The sequence below is a fragment of the Aquarana catesbeiana genome, linkage group LG12 (genome assembly GCF_042186555.1).
Source record: "Aquarana catesbeiana isolate 2022-GZ linkage group LG12, ASM4218655v1, whole genome shotgun sequence".
NCBI classification, from domain to species: Eukaryota; Metazoa; Chordata; class Amphibia; order Anura; family Ranidae; genus Aquarana; species Aquarana catesbeiana.
The window spans coordinates 225,281,806-225,305,505 of NC_133335.1; the positions used below are offsets into that span (position 1 = coordinate 225,281,806).

General features: G+C 48.1%; 1 protein-coding gene across 1 annotated transcript in view; it reads right to left on the minus strand.

The window, feature by feature from the left end:
- Positions 1–23,700, minus strand: part of GLP2R (glucagon like peptide 2 receptor) — a gene marked incomplete at its 5' end in the record, with an annotated part of 144,815 nt that overhangs the window by 81,006 nt on the left and 40,109 nt on the right. The window contains 1 exon segment of the mRNA XM_073606793.1: positions 2,900–2,996. Within this exon segment, the coding sequence (XP_073462894.1) occupies positions 2,900–2,996 (97 nt within the window).

Sequence of the window (23,700 nt, forward strand, 5' to 3'; positions counted from 1 at the left end):
GGGGACTTTTTTTTCCTGCAACAGATTGTGTTTGGCATATAATAGACTTCAATGGACACGCACCAAAAATGCAAGTGTTGCATTTTTGATGCAATTTTACATGCATTGTGGGTTTCTCCCCCCCCCCCCCAGCCCTGCCCCCTCGCTCTGCCATCTGACAGTTCTTAAATAACTAAGGGGCAGGGTCACCCACTGACATCACCTGGTGGCCCCGCCCCCTTGTGCCGTTGACAACCCAGCACCGGTCGATGACATCACAGGGGGTGGTGCCACCAGGTGCCCTTTCCGGGTGGTCCCTGCCCCTTAGCTATATAAGGAGCCTTTGGTGCAAGAGCAGCTTTTTTTTTTTTTTTTTTTCGCGGTGGCGGTGGGCATTGTGATTGACGATAGATCTACACGGGGGATGGGGGGGGGGACATTTTTTTAAAATGTTCCTTTTTTAATAAAGGACTTTTTAATAAATAACTTATGTTCTGTCTTTACTCACTTTTTCCGTTTTTTTGGTGAATGGGTAAGGGCATAGCTCCCAACTGTCCCTGATTTCAAGGGACTGTCCCTGATTTGGAGCAATGTCCCTCTGTCCCTCTTTCCTCCTCATTTGTCCCTCATTAAGGTCTGATCTATATAGATGTATATAAAATGCACTTTTTATCTATCAAAAAGTGTTTTTCAGCGCTAAACCTTTCATCTGATTTCTAAATTGCTGCATTTGTAAATAAAGGAATAGTAGTGGTAAAAAAAAAAAAAACATTCTTATTTTTTTTGTACAGTTCTCCTTTAAGGGGGAGTGGCAAGGGGTGTGTCCTATGCCTGCATACTTTTGCTGATAGGTGTCCCTCAATCCCATCTCAAAAAGTTGGGAGGTATGGGTAGGGGCATTATGTACCCCATATTCATTGACATAGGGGGTGGGGCCAGGATCTGGGAGCCCCCTTGTTACATAGATTGGTGCTCTTTGGGATGATAATTTCTGTTTCCCTAGAGATGTGTTCCTATGTAATCTATCCCATTACCCTTTTGGTTCAGTGGCAAAGAGGTACAAACTAATAAATATTTTCTGTTTTTTGCTGAATTTTTATTAATTTAGAGTTACTTTAAGAATTAAAATAGTTTTTATTTTTTATTTAATATTTACCATGGGGATTACTAATAGACTCCTACAAGTGGTTGGTATATATATTAAGGGTTTTGACCCTTTAATTGGGTTTAATATCTATCAGTGTCCCCTGCCTATTGTGGTGTTTACTGTCACTGTTAACACTTAGGACCTGAGCTGTACAGGATATCACCCCTCTCTTTCCTGACCTACATGCTCGGATAAGGGTCTGCTATGGATTTTGGGGGCACCCCACGCCATTTTTTATTTTTTTTGCATATTTTTTATTGCTGGCAATTCTTGTTTTTACATTCAGCTGACAGCGGGGAATCCTGCTGGCAGCTGTTCAACCATTGGTTGTTAACCAGTTGCCGCCCGCCCACCCACCCACCGTCAAATTGGCGTAGGGACAGTGCAGTTCTCGTTCTGGATGGACGTCATATGAAGCAGCTGCAGGTTTTTAACCATGTGATCGGCTGTGTCCAATCACAGCTGGTCACATGTAGGAAGTGCCGTGAATCGGCTCTCCTCGCCACACACTCTGTCAGTGCCGATCAGTGGCATCTGCTCGCAGGGGAGACCTGGGCCAGTAATCAGGGCACTGATCATCAGTGCCCTGATTACAGGAAAGCCCCAGCAGTGCCCATCAGTGCCACCAATCAGTGCCCATCAGCTCCACCAATCAGTGCCCATAAGTGATGCCAGTCAGTGCAGCCTTTCAGTGCCCATCAGAGCCTGCTCATCAGCGTCCATCTGTACCACCCATCAGTGCCCATCAGTGCTTCAGATCAGTGCCCACCAGCGCCACACGTTAGTGCCGCCTATCAGTGCCCACCGCTGCTGCCTATCGGTGCCCACCGCCTATCATTGCCCACCAGTGCCGTCTATCAGTGCCACCTATCAGTGCTCATCAGTGCGGCATATTAGTGCCTCCTCATCAGTGCCACCTAATCAGTGCCCATAAGTGCAGCCTATCAGTGCCGCCTCATCAGCGCACATCAGTGAAGGAGAAAAATTACTTACTTACAAAATGTACCGCCAGAAACTGGCCATACACTATACAATTTTCTTGTACAATTTTCCTTTAGATTTACCAAAATCATATAATATGAGGTCAAACCTAAACACTTTCAATTTGTATGCAGTCAGGCAGGCCCTTGGACTATGTAGTTGAAGGTAAATCTAAAGGAAATTGAACAAGAAAATTGTATAATGTATGGCCAGCCTAAATCTCCCCCATTCCCCAAACCCATTCATCACATGTATTCTCCTTGAATTTTGGTTTGCTTTTATGTATTTCTTCCAGATCTGTGCATTAATCCAGTGTGAGACTTCCTGTAATAAAGACCGCTCACTGCTGCTCCCTCTGCTTGTGCAAAGGGACTGGTCTTGTCTCCGCCCTTTCTGTCATTTTCTGTAGTGGGTGGAGCCTGTCAGGCCCCTCCCACCGCTTTGCACTCTGCACAGGCTAAGTACAGCCCAGTGATGATGTCACTGCTACTTCTGGGTTTGCAAAGGTGTTTGGTGTACACCAAGCGGATTTACATCCTTTGTGGCTAATTAGTAGTATATTTAAATGAAAACTTTTGTGCCCAAATTGAAACTTTAATTGAGTGATGCTTTCCAAAGAAAAAAGAATTGTTTGCACAGCGTGCGAATGTTACGAGCGGCTTTTTTTACCCAATATAACGCCTTAAAACTTTCCCCTTTTAGGTTTAGTGATAGTTGTAGGGAGCAGAGAGGATGCTGAGCAGATGTCTTCTATTCATGGATAGGAAGTGTAATGGGGGGAGATGGACTTACCATTCGCCAGAGGCCTCTCCTTATCCAGCCTCTCCATACACTCCTGTCTGTACTGAGTCCACTTCTTCAGCACGCCCTCCAGGACAGCGCCCCGGACCTGCCAGAAAACACAAGTGTTTATAGGAGATTAATGAGAGCGTTCTTACTAAATACACGACACAGAGCACGTCCCGAGAGCCCCAGATCACTACAACATTTATCTGCATGTTCAACATACAGAGCAGCAAAGTCACATTGATTTAATATCACTAAAAACGTTATTATTTCTCTAAGACAGTGATCTTTAAACTGCGGCCCTTTGCTTACTTTTACCCGGCCCTTGGGGCCATAATTACCCCCAATGACACCAATGAAGGGGAACAATTCCTCCAACAATTTTTTCCACTGACACCAACAATGGGGCACAATGACACCCAATGGTGGGGCACTATTCCTCCCAATGAGACCAACAATGGGGCCCAATGACACCATCGATGGGACGCAATTTCTCCCAATGGCACAAACAACTGGGCTTAATGACAGCAATAATGGGGGACAATTCCTCGCACTTATACCAATGATGGGGCACAATTTCTCCCAATGACACCAACAATGGGGCCCAATGACACCCAATGATAGGGCACTATACCATCCAATGAGACCAACAATGGGGCCCGATGACACCTAATGATAGGGCACTATACCATCCAATGAGATCAACAATGGGGCCCGATGACACCTAATGATGGGGCACTATTCCTCCCAATGAGACCAACAATGGGGCCAGATGACACCTAATGATGGGGCACTATTCCTCCCAATGAAACCAACAATGGGGCCCAATGACACCCACTGATAGGACACTATTCCTCCCAATGAAACCAACAACGGAGCCCAATGACACCCACTAATAGGACACTATTCCTCCCAATGAAACCAACAATGGAGCCCAATGACACCCACTAATAGGACACTATTTCTCCCAATGAAATCAACAACGGAGCCCAATGACACCCACTTATAGGACACTATTTCTCCCAATGAAATCAACAATGGAGCCCAATGACACCCACTGATAGGACACTATTCCTCCCAATGAAACCAACAACGGAGCCCAATGACACCCACTGATAGGACACTATTCCTCCCAATGAAACCAACAACGGGGCCCAATGACACCCACTGATAGGACATTATTCCTCCCAATGAAACCAACAATGGAGCCCAATGACACCCACTAATAGGACACTATTCCTCCCAATGAAACCAACAATGGAGCCCAATGACACCCACTAATAGGACACTATTTCTCCCAATGAAATCAACAACGGAGCCCAATGACACCCACTTATAGGACACAATTTCTCCCAATGAAATCAACAATGGAGCCCAATGACACCCACTTATAGGACACTATTCCTCCCAATGAAACCAACAACGGAGCCCAATGACACCCACTGATAGGACACTATTCCTCCCAATGAAACCAACAACGGGGCCCAATGACACCCACTGATAGGACACTATTCCTCCCAATTAAACCAACAATGGAGCCCAATGACACCCACTGACAGGACACTATTCCTGCCAATGAAATCAACAACGGGGCCCAATGACACCCACCGATAGGACACTATTCCTCCCAATGAGACCAACAATGGAGCCCAATGACACCCACCGATAGGACACTATTCCTCCCAATGAGACCAACAACAGGGCCCAATGACACCCACTGATAGGACACTATTCCTCCCAATGAAACCAACAACGGAGCCCAATGACACCCTCTGATAGGACACTATTCCTCCCAATGAAACCAACAACGGAGCCCAATGACACCCACTGATAGGACACTATTCCTCCCATTGAAACCAACAACGGAGCTCAATGACACCCACTGATAGGACACTATTCCTTCCATTGAAACCAACAACGGAGCCCAATGACACCCACTGATAGGACACTATTCCTCCCATTGAAACCAACAACGGAGCCCAATGACACCCACTGATAGGACACTATTCCTCCCATTGAAACCAACAACGGAGCCCAATGACACCCACTGATATGACACTATTCCTCCCAATCTGACCAACAATGGGGCCTAATGACACCACTGACGAGGCAAAAAATTCTCTCAATGACACAAACAATTGGGCCCAATGACACCAATAATGGGGCACAATTCTTCCCAGTGACATCAAGAACGGGGCATAATTCCCCCTACTGACACCAATGATGAGGCACAATTCCACTGAAACAAACAATAGAGCATTTTTTTCCCCCCACTGATGTTGGGACTTTTTCTACCCCCAATGGCCATAGTCCGGCCCCCCTAAAGTCTGAAAAACAGTAAACTGGCCCTTTGTTTAGAAAGTTTGGCGACCCCTGGTCTAAGACATACAGTAACTTATATCAAAAAGTCATCCCTCCTTTATATCTTATATCTGGAGAGTGGTGATGTCACTCCTGTATAATATAACATATGTAGCAAGGTCTCTGGCCTTGTCCAGTCTAATGAGAACTTTCCAGGGCCAAAGATAGCTGACATCCTTCTGTATGGGGTGGGTTGTGAGGCATGGTGGGTGCAAGATGGACAAAGTTATTGGGCGCCAGACACTTCATGGATGTAAAAGAGGTTTTTATTTCTCTTAACAGTCCTTTTTGTATTTTTGGGGGAAAGAGGGTTAGGGCCAGGACACCCCTAGATAGTTGCAAATTTAATTGGCAGACTCCGAAACTTCACTAAGAGAACAGCCGTGCAGGGAAAGGCCCCAGCAAGAAGCCACATGCAGCTGCTGACTTTTAATAATCGGATATTCACCTGTCCCGGGGTCCAGCGATGTGGGGGAACGAAGCCCTGCTCGTCTCCCCCTCCTCTCTGCGGCGCCGGTATTGTAACTGTGGGCGCACAGCTGTGGCTTCACAGCCGGTCACCCACTGCACATGCGCGAGCCGCGCAGCGCGCCGTGACTGGCCAGGCAATCATCTGGGATGTGTCCCAGATGATGGCCGAGAGGGAGGGGGAGAGGTGATATCCCTTCCGGTACAGTGGTGCGCCGGGAGGAAGTAGGAGCTGGAACCATCTAAAAAGAAGGAACCATCAAAAAATGACATGCCAAATGTGGCATGTCAGGGGGTCACCTTCCCCTAAAGCGGAAGTTCCATTTTTGGGTGGAACTCTGCTTTAACAGTTCCTAACTCAAACGTAACAGTCCTTTCAGCTCCACTACAACTGCCTCTTGTAGTTCTTCAACACTGAGCTCCCGGTTTCTCACTAGACCCTCTGATTCACTGACTCTGAATCCCTTGAGCTCCTCCAAGGTTTGCGGTGGTATCTCCCTCAAATGTCACCCACGCTTCCCTGCTGGGTCCCCAGCTTGGCACTCCAGATACTTCACCCCTGCTGACCGGTGAGGTCCCTGGCTTGACTCACAAGGCTGCTCTGCAAGCGTCTCCTCCCCTGGTTGGGTCCCTGACTTGATCACCGCCTGAAGTTTCCCGGTTCTCCACCGTGCCCGTTTGGTGAGAATATGGTTCCGGTACTTGCTTCAGTTACTCACTGTGGTCCCTGGTAAATGTGGATGGTCCCTTCGTGGCGACAGCTTCCCTTCTACCTCCGACCACGACAGGTTCTCCGGCCGGCAGAACCGTCACTTCTGGTTGGACTGCCGCAATCCCAACCCTGCGCTGCTCTCTTTACCTCTGGATAGGCCCTCAGACAGCCTGGCAGCCAGATGCCCCCGGGACAGGCCCAATCTCTGGCCTAGCAGCCCGGGGCGTATGACACACGTCCATCCAGACAGCCATCCAGGTGGCACAGAACATAGATCACCTGACCTCACCCGAATATATAGGTTCTCCCAGCAGGCCAAGGGTCTCAAGAAAACCCCTGCCCATTGGCTGAGATACCCTATATACCCATAACCTGACCTTGGGTTGCCCTTCTCATATCGAGTACAACCAAGTACCCGGCCACCTAGTGGTAGAAGAGAAAAGTGCAACAAGGCCAAACTTAGGGAGAAATCAATAGATAGTTACATAGTTAGTCAGGTTGAAAAAAGACACAAGTCCATCTACTGTAGTTCAACCATAAAAAAATCTATCAATCTCTATCAATAGACCGAGATAAATATTCTTGGCAAGTCAATTTGTGAGGAGCTCCTTCACTTAGGGATAAATCAATAGTTACATTGTTACATAGTTAGTCAAGTTGAAAAAAGACACAAGTCCATCTAGTTCAACCATAAAAAAATCTATCAATCTCTATCAATCGACCAAGATAACTATTCCTGGCAAGTAAATTTGTGAGGAGCTCCCTGACTCAACCCCAGGGTGCTACACATATATCTGGAGAGCGGTGATGTCACTCCTGTATAATATAACATATATCTGGAGAGCGGTGATGTCACTCCTGTATAATATATCTTATATCTGGAGAGCGGTGATGTCACTCCTGTATAACTACTGCAAATTAATGGCATAACATGCTAGTATGCATTGCATACTAGCACATTATAAAAGACTTACCTGAAAACGAAGCCCTCCAGCGGCACGCTGTCACCGCTGACAGGGCTTCCCGGGCCGACGTCACGGCCGCTATGCGGTTCTCTCTATGGATGCCACACTGTCCATTTAGAGTGTAGTGCGCATGCGCCGGTGACATCACCAGCTCTGCTAAAGTAGGTATAAATAAAAAATACGCCTTTACTACGACTTTAAAACCTGACCATGCTTTATTAAATCTGTCATAACATTGTATTGCGTGCAGCAAGGAAGGAGAACATGTGAAAGTCTAATAAAGGATTTCTATACAATGATGTGTATATACATTTTTATTTCATCAACTGTCAAAACTTTCCCCGTAGAGTACAACACATCCCCCGCCGCCGATCGCTCTGCCTTCATCTGACCACCGCCGCTCTCACATCTCTTCATCCCGACCTGTTAAACATTTACTGGATGGAGATAATATTTATTATATCCTAAAAGATGTTTTACAGGAACGTGCAAATCTGTCTTCTCTGGGGGTTGAATACAAGGAGCTCCTCGCTGCCCCCATCATTGTCATATAGACTTCCCTTAAAGAAACATCGGAGATTTTCTTTTTTTTTCACTTTCCATTTGACCTTCACCGGTTAGTACATAAACTGTTTGTGTTTATAGCTGACCTAAAGCTAAAAAAAGAAATATTTATCCACTGAAATTTATTTAAAAGAAAACCGCAGATTCCAGGGTTGTGTCTGAGCTATTTAAGGAGCATGTCAAGGAAAAATGTCACAAAAAAACAAATCCTGTGCATCTCTATTATACATGCACATTTCTCCATGTTTTATCTCTTTAAAAATTTGCAAGTACAGAAAAATAACTGCTTGTGTGCCCCAGTGTAAGGGTCTATATACTGAGGGTGGGGGGGGTCTATATACTGAGGGTGGGGGGGGGTCTATATACTGAGGGGGGGTCTATACTGATGGGGAGTCTATACTGAAGGGGGGTCTATACTGAGGGGGGTCTATACTGAGGGGGGGTCTATACTTATGGGGAGTCTATACTGAGGGGGGGGGGTCTATACTGATGGGTCTATACTGACGGGGAGTCTATATTGATGGGGAGTCTATACTGATGGGGGTCTGCATTAAGGGGGGTCTATACTGAGGGGGGGTCTATACTGATGGGGGGTCTAAACTGAAGGGAGGTGTCTATACTGATGGGGGGGTCTAACTGAGGGGGGGTCTATACTGATGGGGGATCTATACTGAAGAGAGGTGCCTATACTGAAGGGAGGGGTCTATACTAAGGGGGGTCTAACTGATGGGGACCTATACTGATGGGGTGGGTCTATACTGAAGGGAGGGGTCTATACTGATGGGGGGTCTATATTGATGGGGGGGTCTGCACTGATGGAGGGATGTCTGCACTGAGGGAGGTGGATCTATACTGAGGGGGGAGGTCTATACTGATGGTGGGGGGTCTGTACTGAGGGAGGGGGTCAGTACTTAGTGGGGGGGGGTCTATACTAAGGAAAGGGGGTCTGTACTTAGTGGGGGGTCTAGACTGAGGAAAGGGGGTCTGTACTTAGTGGGGGGGTCTATACTGAGGAAAGGGGTCTGTACTTAGTGGGGGGGTCTATACTGAGGAAAGGGGTCTGTACTTAGTGGGGGGATCTATACTGAGGAAAGGGGGTCTGTACTTAGTGGGGGTCTATACTGGGGGGGTCTATACTGAGAGAAGGGGGTCTGTACTTAGTAGGGGGGCCTCTACTGAGGAAGGGGGGTCTGTACTTAGTGAGGGGGGTCTGTACTGAGGGAGGGGGATCTATACTGTGGGAGGGGGATAAGTACTTAGTGGGGGGGGTCTATACTGAAAGAGGGGGTTCTGTACTGAGGGGGGAACTGTACTGAGGGGGGACTATAGTTGGTGGTTGACACCAATTTTTTCCGCACCGAGTGACACCAACCCTAGTGACGCCACTGAGTGTAAGTGGTGTCAGCCCTGCCTACTAAATTTCTGATGTAGTACAAAGAGCACAGACCTCATCTCCTCCCCATCCTTATCTCTAAGATGTACTCTCCCCATCTCTTCCACCTCTCCTAATTTTCTCCCACCTTCCCATCCCCCCCCCCCCATCTGCTACCTTGTACTCATTTTCCACACCCTTCTCATCTCCATAACCCCATCTTATCTCCTTCTGCTTCCTGTTTCTTCATTACATAACTTCCTGATTCTTCATAACCCCTACTCTTCTCTTTTCCATAACCCCCCTCATCTCCTCCCTCTCTCATCTTCTCCATAACCCCCCTGTATCTCCTCCCCCTCTCCTCTTCTCCATAACCCCTACTTATCTCCTCCCCTCTCCCCTCCTCCATAACCCCTCATCTCCTCCCCTTCTCCATAACCCCCTCATCTCCTCTCCCTCTCATCTTCTCCATATCCCCTACTTATATCCTCTCACACTCCTCTTCTCCATAACCCCTACTCATCTACTCACTTCTCCTCCATAACACTTCTCATCTCCTCCCCCTCTCCTCTTCCCCATAATCTCCCTCATCTCCTCCCCCTCTCTTCTTCTCCATAACTCCCCTCATCTCCTCCCTCTCTCCTCTTCCCAATACCCCCCTCATACCCCCCATCCCTCTTCTCCGTAACCCCCTCATCTCCTCCCCGTCTTCTCTTCTCCATAACCCCCCTCATCTTCTCCCCCTCACCTCTTTTCTATAACCCCCTCATCTTCGCCCCCTCTTCTCTTCTCCATAACCCCCACTCATCTCCTACCCATCTCCTCTTCTCCATAACCCTTACTCATCCCCCCTTCTCCGCTCCATAACTCCTACTCATCTCTTCCCCCTCTCCTCTTCTCCATAACCCCTACTCATCTCCTCCCCCTCTTCTCCATAACCTCTACTCATCTCCTCCCCTCCTCTTTTCCATAAACCCTACTCATCTCCTCCCCCTCTCCTCTTCTCCATAACCTCTACTCGTCTCCTCCCCCTCTCCTCTTCTCCATAACCCCCTATCTCCTCCCCCTCTTCTCTTCTCCAAATCCCCTACTCATCTCTTCACCCTCTCCTCTTCTCCATAACCCCTACTCATCTCCTCCCACACTCCTCATTTTCTCCCTTTCCTCTTCTCTGTAACCCTTCCTCTTCTCCTCCCTCTCTCCTAATTTCATTTCCCCTCTTCAACTCCATAACCCCTCCATGTGCACAGGCAGAGAGCACAGGATATCAGTTCCCAACATTTCTGGCAAAATGTACTCATATTTTTTCACTCCATCAAACAAATATAACAAAACACTTCCAATGGTATATTTAACAGACTAAAGGGGAGCAAGTAAGAGAAGGATTACTGTTGAGGTCTATGCTAATAAGGTGAATTAGAACGATGAGCTCCAGTTGTGCCCATTTAAAAAAAAAGTTTGATAGTTCTCCTACTCGCTCTGCTTTTTCTTTTCTGGGCCACTGAGGTGCGTGCCAGCCCATTACATTTTCACATAAATGTGAAAAAATGTGTGTGCTTTAAGCACTTCAGCAATTAGGAACCTGAGCAAATCGAGATGTCCACTGATGCCTGTTAACTGGTGGCCATCCTTGGTGCAATCTCCAATGTGTGTGATATCTCTGAGGGCATAACTGGAGCACCGGTGAAGGTTTTGAGTTACAAGGAGAGAGTCCAGAGCACACGGGAACCATAGAAGGCTGTTAAAAGAAAGCAGCAGAAACAGAACACAAATTAGGATTGGACAGCCCAGGGGAAGCACCATGGTGAAGAGCTGATGAGGACCAAATCCACCCAACCACCCAATACCCAACCATGCTCTAGATCAGGGATCCTCAAACTACGGCCCTCCAGCTGTTGCAGAACTACACGTCCCATGAGGCATTGTAAAACTCTGACATTCACAGACATGACCAGGCATGATGGGAATTGTAGTTCCTGAACAACTGGAGGGCCGTAGTTTGAAGACCCCTGCTCTAGATGAATGACCATGTCAGAGATGGACACTAACTGGATAAATCCAGGTACCAGCCTGCCAGGGGCAAGAAATACAACCATAGAAAATGGAAAATATAACAAAACAAGCATGTGATGGAGCAGGTAACATGTTCTCTTCAAAGTGTCCCACCATCTTTGGCCTTAGTCTGAAGTCATTTGATGGCTGATGGCCCAAAGCAGCTGCCCATTTGCTCTCCCCCCCCTCTTCATTTTTCCTTCTTTTATCCTGGCCCGTCCCCTCTTCTTCCAAAGACCGAATTTGTTTACTGTACAATAGAGAGCCAAGGACCTTCTTAAGTGGCCGTGATGACTTTCCCACAATGCCCTTCGCTCTATAACATCCTCATAAGGATAATTGATGGCGGCTGTCATAACTTTTTGATGTCTCCCCGCGGGCTTGTGATTAACCTCCGCTTGTTAATATCCTTTCACCTCTTTTCTTAATACTTGTTATTTTTACAGCGTGTTGCAGTTATTTGGATGCCGTCCACTTGCCATCGCAATGTAAACACTCCCACTAAATGTATAAACTGTGCGGACGCCTGCCTTTTGTCAAAGTCGAGACATCTGTGAAAACAAAAACTGTTTATAAATGCAACTCAACCAAACAAAATTACTGTGCAATGTCGGAACGAGTGATAAGGGGTCGTTCAATGGCGAATTAAGACTTTTGGAAGAGTCTTGGCTCGGTAAACTGTGGTTCATGGCTCGGTGGGAAGAAGGGGCGGGGCGGTGCGGCTCTCGTTCTGGATGGACGTCATATGACTGTGCCCAGAACGGCCGCTCTCACGCACCCCCGGGGGTTGCTAGCACATGGCGCGACCCCGATCTCTGTAAAGAGCCGCTTCCGCGGCTCTTTAACCATGTGATCTGCTGTGTCCAATCACAGCCGGTCACATGTAAACATGGAGATGCAGGTAATCAGCTCTCCTCGCCTCACACTGACAGAGTGTGAGGAGAGGAGAGCCGATCAGCGGCATCTCCTCACAGAGGACATCAAGGCATGTAATCAGTGCCCTGATTACAATAAAGCGCCCACAGTGCCAAAAGTGAGTGCCCACCAGTGCCGGCAGTGAGTGCTCATCAATGCCAGCAAACAGTGCCCACAAGTGCCAGCAATCAGTACCCATTAGTGATGCCAGTCAGTTATGGCTATCACTGCTGTCCATCAATACCTTTAACTGCTGCCCATCAGTGCCGCCTATCCGTGTCACCTATGTGTGCCACCTATCTGTGCCCACCATGCCGCCTATCTGTGCACATCAGTGCCACCCATCAGTGTCCACCAGTGCCACTTATCAGTGCTCATCAGTGCCACATATCAGTGCCCATAAGTGTGGCATATTCCTGCCTCCTTATCAGTGCCACCTAATCAGTGCCCATAAGTGCCATCTCATCAGTGCAGCCTATCAGTGCCCATCAGTGCCGCCTCATTAGCGGCCATCAGTGAAGGAGAAAAATGACTAACTTACTAAATTTACTGACGGAAACTAAGAAAAACTTTTATTTTTTTAAAAATTTTCAGACTATTTTTTTTTTTTTTTAGGAAAAAATAAAAAACCCAGAAGTGATTAAATTCCACCAAAAGAAACCTCTATTTGTGTGAAGAAAATAATAAAAATGTCACATTTTTACAGTGTAGCATGACCGCGCAATTGTCTTTCAAAGTGTGACAGCGCTGAAAAATGGAAAAGATAGCCTCCTCCCATATGTTACTATATGAGGAAATAGTAAGAAATGGTATTTTCGGCATATTTGTAAATTGTAAAAAGCTTTTCACTTTTACTATTTAATCCATTTGATTTGCGCTTGATCTGATCTGTAGTCTATATGAAGAATTCCGATTCTTCCGTGTCTTGTCCCCAGGGCTGGTGCAAGGATTTTTTACACCCTAGGTGAAACCTCATTTTGCCCCCCCCTGGCTCCACCCCTGCCCCCACCCCCTTTTCCCTGCCCATGTAAACCCCTCCTTTTTAATGAAGCTTCACCAGCGCCCATCAATGCAGCTTCACCAGCGCCATCAATGCAGCCTCACCAGCGCCCATCAATGCAGCCTTGCAGCGCCCATCAATGCAGCCTTGCAGCGCCCATCAATGCAGCCTTGCAGCGCCCATCAATGCAGCCTCACCAGCGCCCATCAATGCAGCCTCACCAGCGCCCATCAATGCAGCCTCACCAGCGCTAATCAATGCAGCCTCACCAGCGCCAATCAATGCAGCCTCACCAGTGCCCATCAATGCAGCCTCACCAGCTCCAATCAATGCGGCCTCACCAGCGTCCATCAATGCAGCCTCACCAGTGCCCATCAATGCAGCCTCACCAGTGCCCATCAATGCAGCCTCACCAGCGCCAATCAGTGCAGCCTCACCAGCCTACCAGTACCCATCAATGCAGCCTCACCAGCGCCAATCAATGCAGCCTCACCAGTGCCCATCAATGCAGCCTCACCAGCGCCCATCAATGAATGTTTGCTTGCTTCCATTCATTCAGGAGTTGGGACACAGATACAGTCCTCTGCCACTGCTGCGCCTCTGACAATATGTGCGAACAGAGCAGCGGTAGCCTGCTGATGCTGAAAATTAGTTGCTTGCTGCAGAAAGAAGAGAGTATGAACACCAGTGGCCGGGCACCCTAGACAGCAGGGCACCCTAGGCGGCTGCCTAGTTTGCCTAGTGGTAGAACCGGCCCTGCCTGTCCCAGGTCCCAGCTCGTCCCACACAGAGATTCCTTCGGCTCACTGTGAGAAATGAAGCAATAACCACCATAAATCACGTAGGGTCATTGTCGGAATCGTCTGGGACCACCAGTACTTGGAGTACCTCCAAGCCTGCCATCATCACCCCCCACCCCCCGCTCAGGGATGACCTCTGTATTCCGTTGTATAGACAATGCTGTCACCTGTTTCTTTATTGGGAGCTCATGTGATGCTTCCTATCACACTTCCCGCATCTGATCCTGGTGGTGATGAATACCACAAACACGCCATCAGCACTACCTAAAAGGCTTAAAGGTCAACTCCACCCGGAACATATATTCAGTTTTATGTGGCTGCCTGTTGACAAGCTGAGTCCTATTCTGGCTTTGTCTATCTCTGGGGGGATTCCAGTGGTGAAATCTCTTCCACAGAATTTATCTACTGACCGTCACACCCGCCAGTCAGAGAGTTCCCTGAGTTTACTCTCAGAGTGTGACGCTCTGCGATGGAATGTAAACTCGGCGGACACGTAAAGGTCGGCATTTTTCCTCTGCTACACAATGTCCCCGACAACTCCAGCTGCTAATCACAGGAAAGCATTAGATATTCACACTCCTCTAATTCCACCTCCACACCACAATCATAATAGAAGAGCGCCAATCATCTGTGAACCTGATTTGCCCCCAACACTGCCCGTGTTCCCAGCTCCGCCCACCTGCTCCAAATACCATTGGGAGGGGGGGGGGGGTCTCCCTCACATGACAAATTCTACTTTTATTTTTAGTGCAACTGAACAGAAAGTATATCAATAAAAGGAGACATTGAAAATCAGAGAGAGAGGAACACAAAATAGAGAGCTAGGGGCAAGACAGAGGGGGAGGGGAAGAAAAGAGAGATAGGGAAGGGGGCAGAAGAGTGATATGGGGGATAGCACGGGGCAAGACAGAGAAGGGAAAGATTGGGGAATGCAAGAGGCAAGATGGGGGGGCAGAAGAGAAGGATAGAGAAGAGCAAGGGGCAAGAGACAGAAGAGACAGGTGCGAGAGAGCTATCGGCAAGACAGAGGTGTAGGGGAAAGAAATGAGAGATGGGGAATGCAAGGGACAAAATGGGGGGGTGCAGAACAGACAGAAAGCAAGGAGCAAAACAGAGAAGGGGGGTTGAAGGGGGCAGAAGAGAGATATGGAGGACACGGGGCAAGGTGGGGGGGTGGAAGGGGTGGAAGAAAGAAGATATGGATGTAGCATGGGGCAAGACAGAGAGGGGGAGGGGCGGAAGGGAAAGATTGGGGAACAAGTGGCAAGATGGAGGGGGGGGGCAGGAGAGGGAAAGAGGGGAGCAAGACAAGGGGGGGAGGGGGCAGAAGAGACTGGTGGTGGTGGTAAAGAGCTAGGGGCAAGACAGAGGGGGGTGGGGAAGAAAAGAGAGAAGGGGGAATGCAAGGGGCAAAATGGAGGGGGTGGGGCAGTGCAGAAGATAGAGATAGGAAGCAAGATAGAAAGCAAGGAGCAAGAAAGGGAAGAGGGGTGGAATGGGGCAGAAGAGAGATATGGGGGACAGCAAGAGGCAAGATGGGGGGGGAGGTGGCAGAAGAAAAAAGACATGGAGGGAGCAAGGGGCAAAACAGAGAGTGGGCAGAAGGGAATGATTAGGGAATGCAAGATGGGGGGGGGGCAGAATAAAGAGATTGGGAGCAAGGGGTAAGAAAGCAGAGGAGGGGGCAGAAGAGAGAGATAGAAAAGAGCTAGGGGCTAGATGGGGGGGGTAGCAAAAAAGAGATGGGGAGAACAAGAAGCTAGACAGACGAGGGGGAGAAAAGAGAGGAGAGCTAGGGGAAACATGGGGGGCAGGAGAGAGATAGAGTAGGCCTGGGGGAGAATGTGGGGGGGCAGAAGAGAGAGCAAGACAGAGGGGGGCTGGAAGAGAGGGAGGAGAGCTAGGGGCAAGAAGGCAGGGGAGGGGAAGCAGAAGAGAGATGGGCAAGAACAAGGAGCAAGACGGGGGGGCAGGAGTGAGGGAGGAGAGCTAGAGGAAAGATGGGGGGGGGGCAGAAAAGAGAGATAGAAAAGAGCTAGGGGCAGGATTGGGGGGGGGGTAGCAGAAGAGGGATGGGGAGAACAAGAAGCTAGACAGAGGAGGGGGGAGAAAAGAGAGAGAGGAGAGCTAAGGGGAAAGATGGGGGGCAGAAGAGAGTTATAGGGGAGCGCAAGAGGAAAAATGGGGGGCAAAAGAGAAAGACGGGGAGATTAAAGAGCAAAACAGAGAGGGGGGTAGAGGAGGCATAAAAAAGTAAATTTTTTGAAAATGACTGCAAAGTTGGCACCTACGATGCAAAAAACAACTAAATAAGATTTTAAGAGACCATATAAACAGTATAAATAAGTAAAAGTAGCATTTTTGTGCATTGCTCAAAAAAAATTGAAAAATGAATGTATATACAAACTAATGTACACTGTGCAATGACTGCAAAGACTAATGATAATGAAAAACAAATGTGACATTTACACCCAAACTAAAGTCCATATGCCATCATATAAAGGTTCTTTTGAAACATAAACACAACAGTCTTTGAATAGACGGTGAAAACAAATTGTGTGACTGGAAGTGGGATTCCACGTGACATCAATGTTGAGGTGAAGACACAGACAATAGAACCACCACCGGTTAGTGAGGAGGCTTACCGGAGTGAGAGGACTCAAATGGGCATATGCTCAGTGAGTCAACAAGACTTATGGGACCTCCACATCTGGGCTTCAGATCAAGATGTAATGCCGCGTACACACGAGCAGACTTTTCGACCGGACTGGTCCGGCTGACAATTCGACCATGTGTGGGCTTCATTGGACCTGCAGCGGACTTTGTCGGTCGAAAATCTGACGGACTTTAGATTTGGAAGATGTTTCAAATCTTTCCAACGGACTTGAGTCCGGTCGAAAAGTCCGCTTGTCTGTATGCTAGTCTGACGGACGAAAACCGACGCTAGGGCAGCTATTGGCTACTGGCTATCAACTTCCTTATTTTAGTCCGGTCGTACGTCATCAAGCACAAATCCGTCAGACTTTGGTGTGATCGTGTGTAGGCAAGTCCATTTGTTCAGGAAAGTCCGTCGGAAGTCCGCCCAAAGTCCATCGGATAGACCGTTGGACCAGTTGGGTCGAAAAGTCCGCTCGTGTGTATAAGCATAAGACGATCCAATTGGTCAAGAGATGTCACCGAGAAGCAGTCCTCAGAAGCAGCCAACTTGTCAGACCAAATCCTCTCAAGTGTTCAAAATAGCATGACTGTTGGTCGGGAATCCGTGTCTCTCTTCTCTCGGGTTTATCACTCTGAGGAGATCGGGGAAAAACGGGAAGATTCTCCTCACAGTTCCACCTTTTAAAAAAACAGAGTGTTTTCCTCTGCTTCGCTCGGGCTTTATAAAAGGTGGAACTGTGAGGAGAATCTTCCCGCTTTTCCCCGATCTCCTCAGAGTGATAAACCCGAGAGGAGAAACACGGGACCCCGACCAAATGTCATGCTATTTTGAACACTTGAGAGGATTTGGTCTGACAAGTTGGCTGCTTCTGAGGACTGCTTCTCGGTGACATCTCTTGACCAATTGGATTGTCTTACAACTTGATCTGGAGCCCAGATGTGGAGGTCCCATATTTTGGTGGTTGCACCATAAGCCTTGTTGACTCACTGAGCATATGCCCATTTGAGTTTTCTCACTCCGGTAAGCCTCCTCACTAACCGGTGTTGGTTCTATTGTCTGTGTCTTCACCTCAACATTGATGTTACATGGAATCCCACTTCTAGTCACACAATTTGTTTTCACCGTCTATTCAAAGACTGTTGTGTTTATGTTTCAAAACAACCTTTATATGATGGCACATGGACTTTAGTTCTGGTGTGAATTTCACACCAGAACTAAAGTCCAGACTGGAGTCCGGTCGAAAAGTCTGCTCGTCTGTATGCTAGTCCGACGGACGAAAACCGACGCTAGGGCAGCTATTGGCTACTGGCTATCAACTTCCTTATTTTAGTCCGGTCGTACGTCATCAAGCACAAATCCGTCGGACTTTGGTGTGATCGTGTGTAGGCAAGTCCATTTGTTCAGGAAAGTCTGTCGGAAGTCCACCCAAAGTCCGTCGGATAGACCGTCGGACCAGTCCGGTGGAAAAGTCTGCTTGTGTGTACGCGGCATAAGACAATCCAATTGGTCAAGAGATGTCACCGAGAAGCAGTCCTCAGAAGCAGCCAACTTGTCAGACCAAATCCTCTCAAGTGTTAAAAATAGCATGACTGTTGGTCGGGGTCCCGTGTCTCTCTTCTCTCGGGTTTATCACTCTGAGGAGATCGGGGAAAAACGGGAAGATTCTCCTCACACTTCCACCTTTTATAGAGCCCGAGTGTTCTCCTCTGCTCCGCTCGGAGAAGCAGTCCTATGAAGCAGCCAACTTGTCAGACCAAATCCTCTCAAGTGTTCAAAATAGCTTGACTGTTGGTCGGGGTCCCGTGTCTCTCCTCTCGGGTTTATCACTCTGAGGAGATCGGGGAAAAACGGGAAGATTCTCCTCACAGTTCCACCTTTTATAGAGCCCGAGTGTTCTCCTCTGCTCCGCTCGGAGAAGCAGTCCTCAGAAGCAGCCAACTTGTCAGACCAAATCCTCTCAAGTGTTCAAAATAGCATGACTGTTGGTCGGGGTCCCGTGTCTCTCTTCTCTCGGGTTTATCGATCTGAGGAGATCGGGGAAAAACGGGAAGATTCTCCTCACAGTTCCACCTTTTAAAAAAATAGAGTGTTTTCCTCTGCTCCGCTCCGGCTTTATAAAAGGTGGAACTGTGAGGAGAATCTTCCCGCTTTTCCCCGATCTCCTCAGAGTGATAAACCCGAGAGGAGAAACACGGAACCCCGACCAAATGTCATGCTATTTTGAACACTTGAGAGGATTTGGTCTGACAAGTTGGCTGCTTCTGAGGACTGCTTCTCGGTGACATCTCTTGACCAATTGGATTGTCTTACAACTTGATCTGGAGCCCAGATGTGGAGGTCCCATATTTTGGTAGTTACACCATAAGCCTTGTTGACTCACTGAACATATGCCCATTTGAGTTTTCTCACTCCGGTAAGCCTCCTCACTAACCGGTGGTGGTTCTATTGTCTGTGTCTTCACCTCAACATTGATGTTACATGGAATCCCACTTCTAGTCACACAATTTGTTTTCACCGTCTATTCAAAGACTGTTGTGTTTATGTTTCAAAACAACCTTTATATGATGGCACATGGACTTTAGTTCTGGTGTGAATTTCACACCAGAACTAAAGTCCAGACTGGAGTCCGGTCGAAAAGTCTGCTCGTCTGTATGCTAGTCCGACGGACGAAAACCGACGCTAGGGCAGCTATTGGCTACTGGCTATCAACTTCCTTATTTTAGTCCGGTCGTACGTCATCAAGCACAAATCCGTCGGACTTTGGTGTGATCGTGTGTAGGCAAGTCCATTTGTTCAGGAAAGTCTGTCGGAAGTCCACCCAAAGTCCGTCGGATAGACCGTCGGACCAGTCCGGTGGAAAAGTCTGCTTGTGTGTACGTGGCATAAGACAATCCAATTGGTCAAGAGATGTCACCGAGAAGCAGTCCTCAGAAGCAGCCAACTTGTCAGACCAAATCCTCTCAAGTGTTAAAAATAGCATGACTGTTGGTCGGGGTCCCGTGTCTCTCTTCTCTCGGGTTTATCACTCTGAGGAGATCGGGGAAAAACGGGAAGATTCTCCTCACACTTCCACCTTTTATAGAGCCCGAGTGTTCTCCTCTGCTCCGCTCGGAGAAGCAGTCCTATGAAGCAGCCAACTTGTCAGACCAAATCCTCTCAAGTGTTCAAAATAGCTTGACTGTTGGTCGGGGTCCCGTGTCTCTCCTTTCGGGTTTATCACTCTGAGGAGATCGGGGAAAAACGGGAAGATTCTCCTCACAGTTCCACCTTTTATAGAGCCCGAGTGTTCTCCTCTGCTCCGCTCCGAGAAGCAGTCCTCAGAAGCAGCCAACTTGTCAGACCAAATCCTTTCAAGTGTTCAAAATAGCATGACTGTTGGTCGGGGTCCCGTGTCTCTCCTCTCAGGTTTATCACTCTGAGAAGAGTCCTCACAGTTCCACCTTTTGTAAAGCCCGAGCGGAGCAGAGGAGAACACTCGGGCTTTATAAAAGGTGGAACTGTGAGGAGAATCTTCCCGTTTTTCCACGATCTCCTCAGAGTGATAAACCTGAGAGAAGAGAGACACGGGACCCCGACCAACAGTCTTGCTATTTTGAACACTTGAGAGGATTTGGTCTGACAAGTTGGCTGCTTCTGAGGACTGCTTCTCGGTGACATCTCTTGACCAATTGGATTGTCTTACAACTTGATCTGGAGCCCAGATGTGGAGGTCCCATATTTTGGTGGTTGCACCATAAGCCTTGTTGACTCATTGAGCATATGCCCATTTGAGTCTTCTCACTCCGGTAAGCCTCCTCACTAACCGGTGGTGGTTCTATTGTCTGTGTCTTCACCTCAACATTGATGTCACGTGGAATCCCACTTCCAGTCACACAATTTGTTTTCACCGTCTATTCAAAGACTGTTGTGTTTATGTTTCAAAACAACCTTTATATGATGGCACATGGACTTTAGTTCTGATGTGAATTTCACGTCTCATTATCATTAGTCTTTGCGGTCATTGCACAGTGTACATTCGTTTTTTATAGACATGAATTTTTCAATTTTTTTTTTTTTTTTTTGAGCACTGCACAAAAATTTTACTTTTCACCTATTTTTTGATTTACACTTGTCGTAGAGTTGTGCTGGCTGCTATTAGATATATGTCATCGCGATATACACCAATTTTTATCCATCCTACGCGATCACATGGCTTTGTTTATCAGCAAAGAAGAGACTCGGCAGCCTGGATGGAGAAGTCGGGGAATCGCTCATCACAGAGGTGCCTTGGTGTGGCGGTGTGGCTTGGCCATACACGGTTAGATTTTTATTGGAAAGCCGGTCAGAACATTCCATCTTGCCATCATTGAGTCGAATAATTTTGTTTGAAAGTCCCAAAAATGTGCACTGGAGGTTACAGCAAGTCAGATAGAGCCCCATTTCCTGGCTGGAGGACGTCCAGCACCAACTAGCCCTTTCCTCCCCAGCCTGACAGTCCATGGCCGGCCCCTTTCATTCATTGGATTTCAGTTCTTTATATTCATGGCGGCTAGACCTTGTGTGGTCTGCACGCAAATGCTGCCTGCCTAGGAGCCCCCACTTCTCCAGACTGACACCCACACAGCAAGGCATTTGGATATTTGCATAACTCCTCCTACTGCTTACAGCAGGGCTAAGGGCTCTACGGAGGAGTTCCGAGGCTGTGATGTTATCAGGAAGTTATGTACAGAATCCTGCAAGCTCCTCCCACCAGCCATGTTCTGCCTTCATTGCGTAGAAAAGCACAGAGACCCGGTGGTGACATAACGGAGTCTAAAATAAGGTATGTAAAGAAGATGGAAATGTTTTCATTGTGTAGATGGGAGTGGAGGAGGGGACCAGGGAAGGCAGAAAATAAGCACACACCTCCCAACTTTTTGAGATGGGAATGAGGGACACCTATCAGCAAAAGTATGCAGGCACAGGACACGCCCCTTGCCACGCCCCCTTAAAGGAGAATTGTACAAAAGAACAAGATTGGTTAAACCCACAAGTGCTTTTTTTTTACCACTACTATTCCTTTATATTGGCTTTTGGAATTTACAAATGCAGCAATTTAGAAATTGGATGAAAGGTTTAGCGCTGGAAAACACTTTGATAGGTAGAAAAGTGCATTTTATATACAACTATATAGATCAGACCAAAATGAGGGACAAATGAGGAGGAAAGAGGGACAGAGGGACATTGCTCCAAATCAGGGACAGTCCCTTGAAATCAGGGACAGTTGGGAGCTTTGTAAGCATAATAAACTTCAGCTGTCCTTTCCTTTCCAGTTTACTGTCCTTCAAACTTTAGGGAGGGGCTGGACTATGGACAGTGGGAGTAGAAAATGTCCTGCTGTCAGTGGGAGTAAACAGTTCCCCACGATTGGTGTTAGTGGGCGGAAAAGTGCCCCATCATTGGTGTCAGTGGGAGGAATAGTGCCCCATCATTGGTGTCAGTGGGAGGAATAGTGCCCCATCATTGGTGTTGGTGGGTGGAAAAGTTCCCCATCATTGGTGTCAGTGGGAGGAATAGTGCCCCATCATTAGTGTCAGTGGGAGGAATAGTGCCCCATCATTGGTATCAGTGGGAGGAATAGTGCCCCATCATTGGTATCAGTGGGGGGAATAGTGCCCCATCAATGGTGTCCGTGGGAGGAATAGTGCCCCATCATTGGTGTCAGTGGGAGCAATAGTGCCCCATCATTGGTGTCAGTGGGAGGAATAGTGCCCCATCATTGGTATCAGTGGGAGGAATAGTGCCCCATTATTGGTGTTGGTGGGCGGAAAAGTGCACCATCATTGGTCTCATTGGGTCTCAGTAGCATGTCGGACCCCATGGGGTAAAGGACCACGCTATACTGCAGATGGACACCGGTGGCAAAAAGTGCCTTGAGGCGATTCAGTTCGTATAGGTAGCGCTATACAAGTCACTCATTCATTCATTCATTCATTCAGTGGGAGGAATAGTGCCCCATCATTGGTATCAGTGGGAGGAATAGTGTCCCATCATTGGTATCAGTGGGAGGAATAGTGTCCCATCATTGGTGTCAGTGGGAGGAGTAGTGCCCCATCATTGGTGTCAGTGGGAGGAGTAGTGCCCCATCATTGGTGTCAGTGGGAGGAGTAGTGCCCCATCATTGGTGTCAGTGGGTGAGATAGAGTGGCAGGAACTATGGCCCACTGTAGCTGATGGGGGGGGGGGGGATAATGCCCCAATGGCCGGATAAAAGCAAGCAGAGGGCCACATCTGGCCCCCGAGCTGCAGTTTTGAGACCACTGCTGTATACAAGGAGACGTGTTGCCAAATATAATGAAGAAACTGATTTTTCATTTCATTTCAGCGAAGTCAATTTTGCTGAAACCTGGAAAGGGGGAGAGTGGGGGGGGCGGGGGAGTGGGGGGGGGGTTACACAGAGGGATGGGGTGGAGATCAAGTGCAAGGTGGGGGAGTGGGAAGGGGGAGAGATAGAGGGATACAATGGGTTAATGAAGAAGGAGGGAGGGAAGTGGGGGATGATCCTGACACATATACACAATCCAGTCCTCATGCAGTGATGAATATCTGTGTGCGTTCGTCATGGCCCTCGCAGAGAGCTCGCAGCTGCTGAGCGTGTTTAGGAAACGTTTTGTATTTATTGCATATACAAAAATCGATTGTGGCTCTTGAGACGAGCTGTGCGCACCGCATGGAGCCCCGCTCCGATCCGGGACTGGCCGCGCCATGGATACGTGAACGCCGCTCCCTGTGTGGTCCGTCTGTGGACGGGGCTACGGCGGCACATGACGCGCAGAACGCCGCAGGCCGCTAATTTATCTGTTTATTTCTGTTTTCATTTGCAGAATTTTTTTTTTTCTGCATCTGTTTCTGTGATCTCGGCGGCGGCTTGACAAGCCGGCGCCACAAAAACAGCACCTCCAATTTCATCTCATCTGCAAA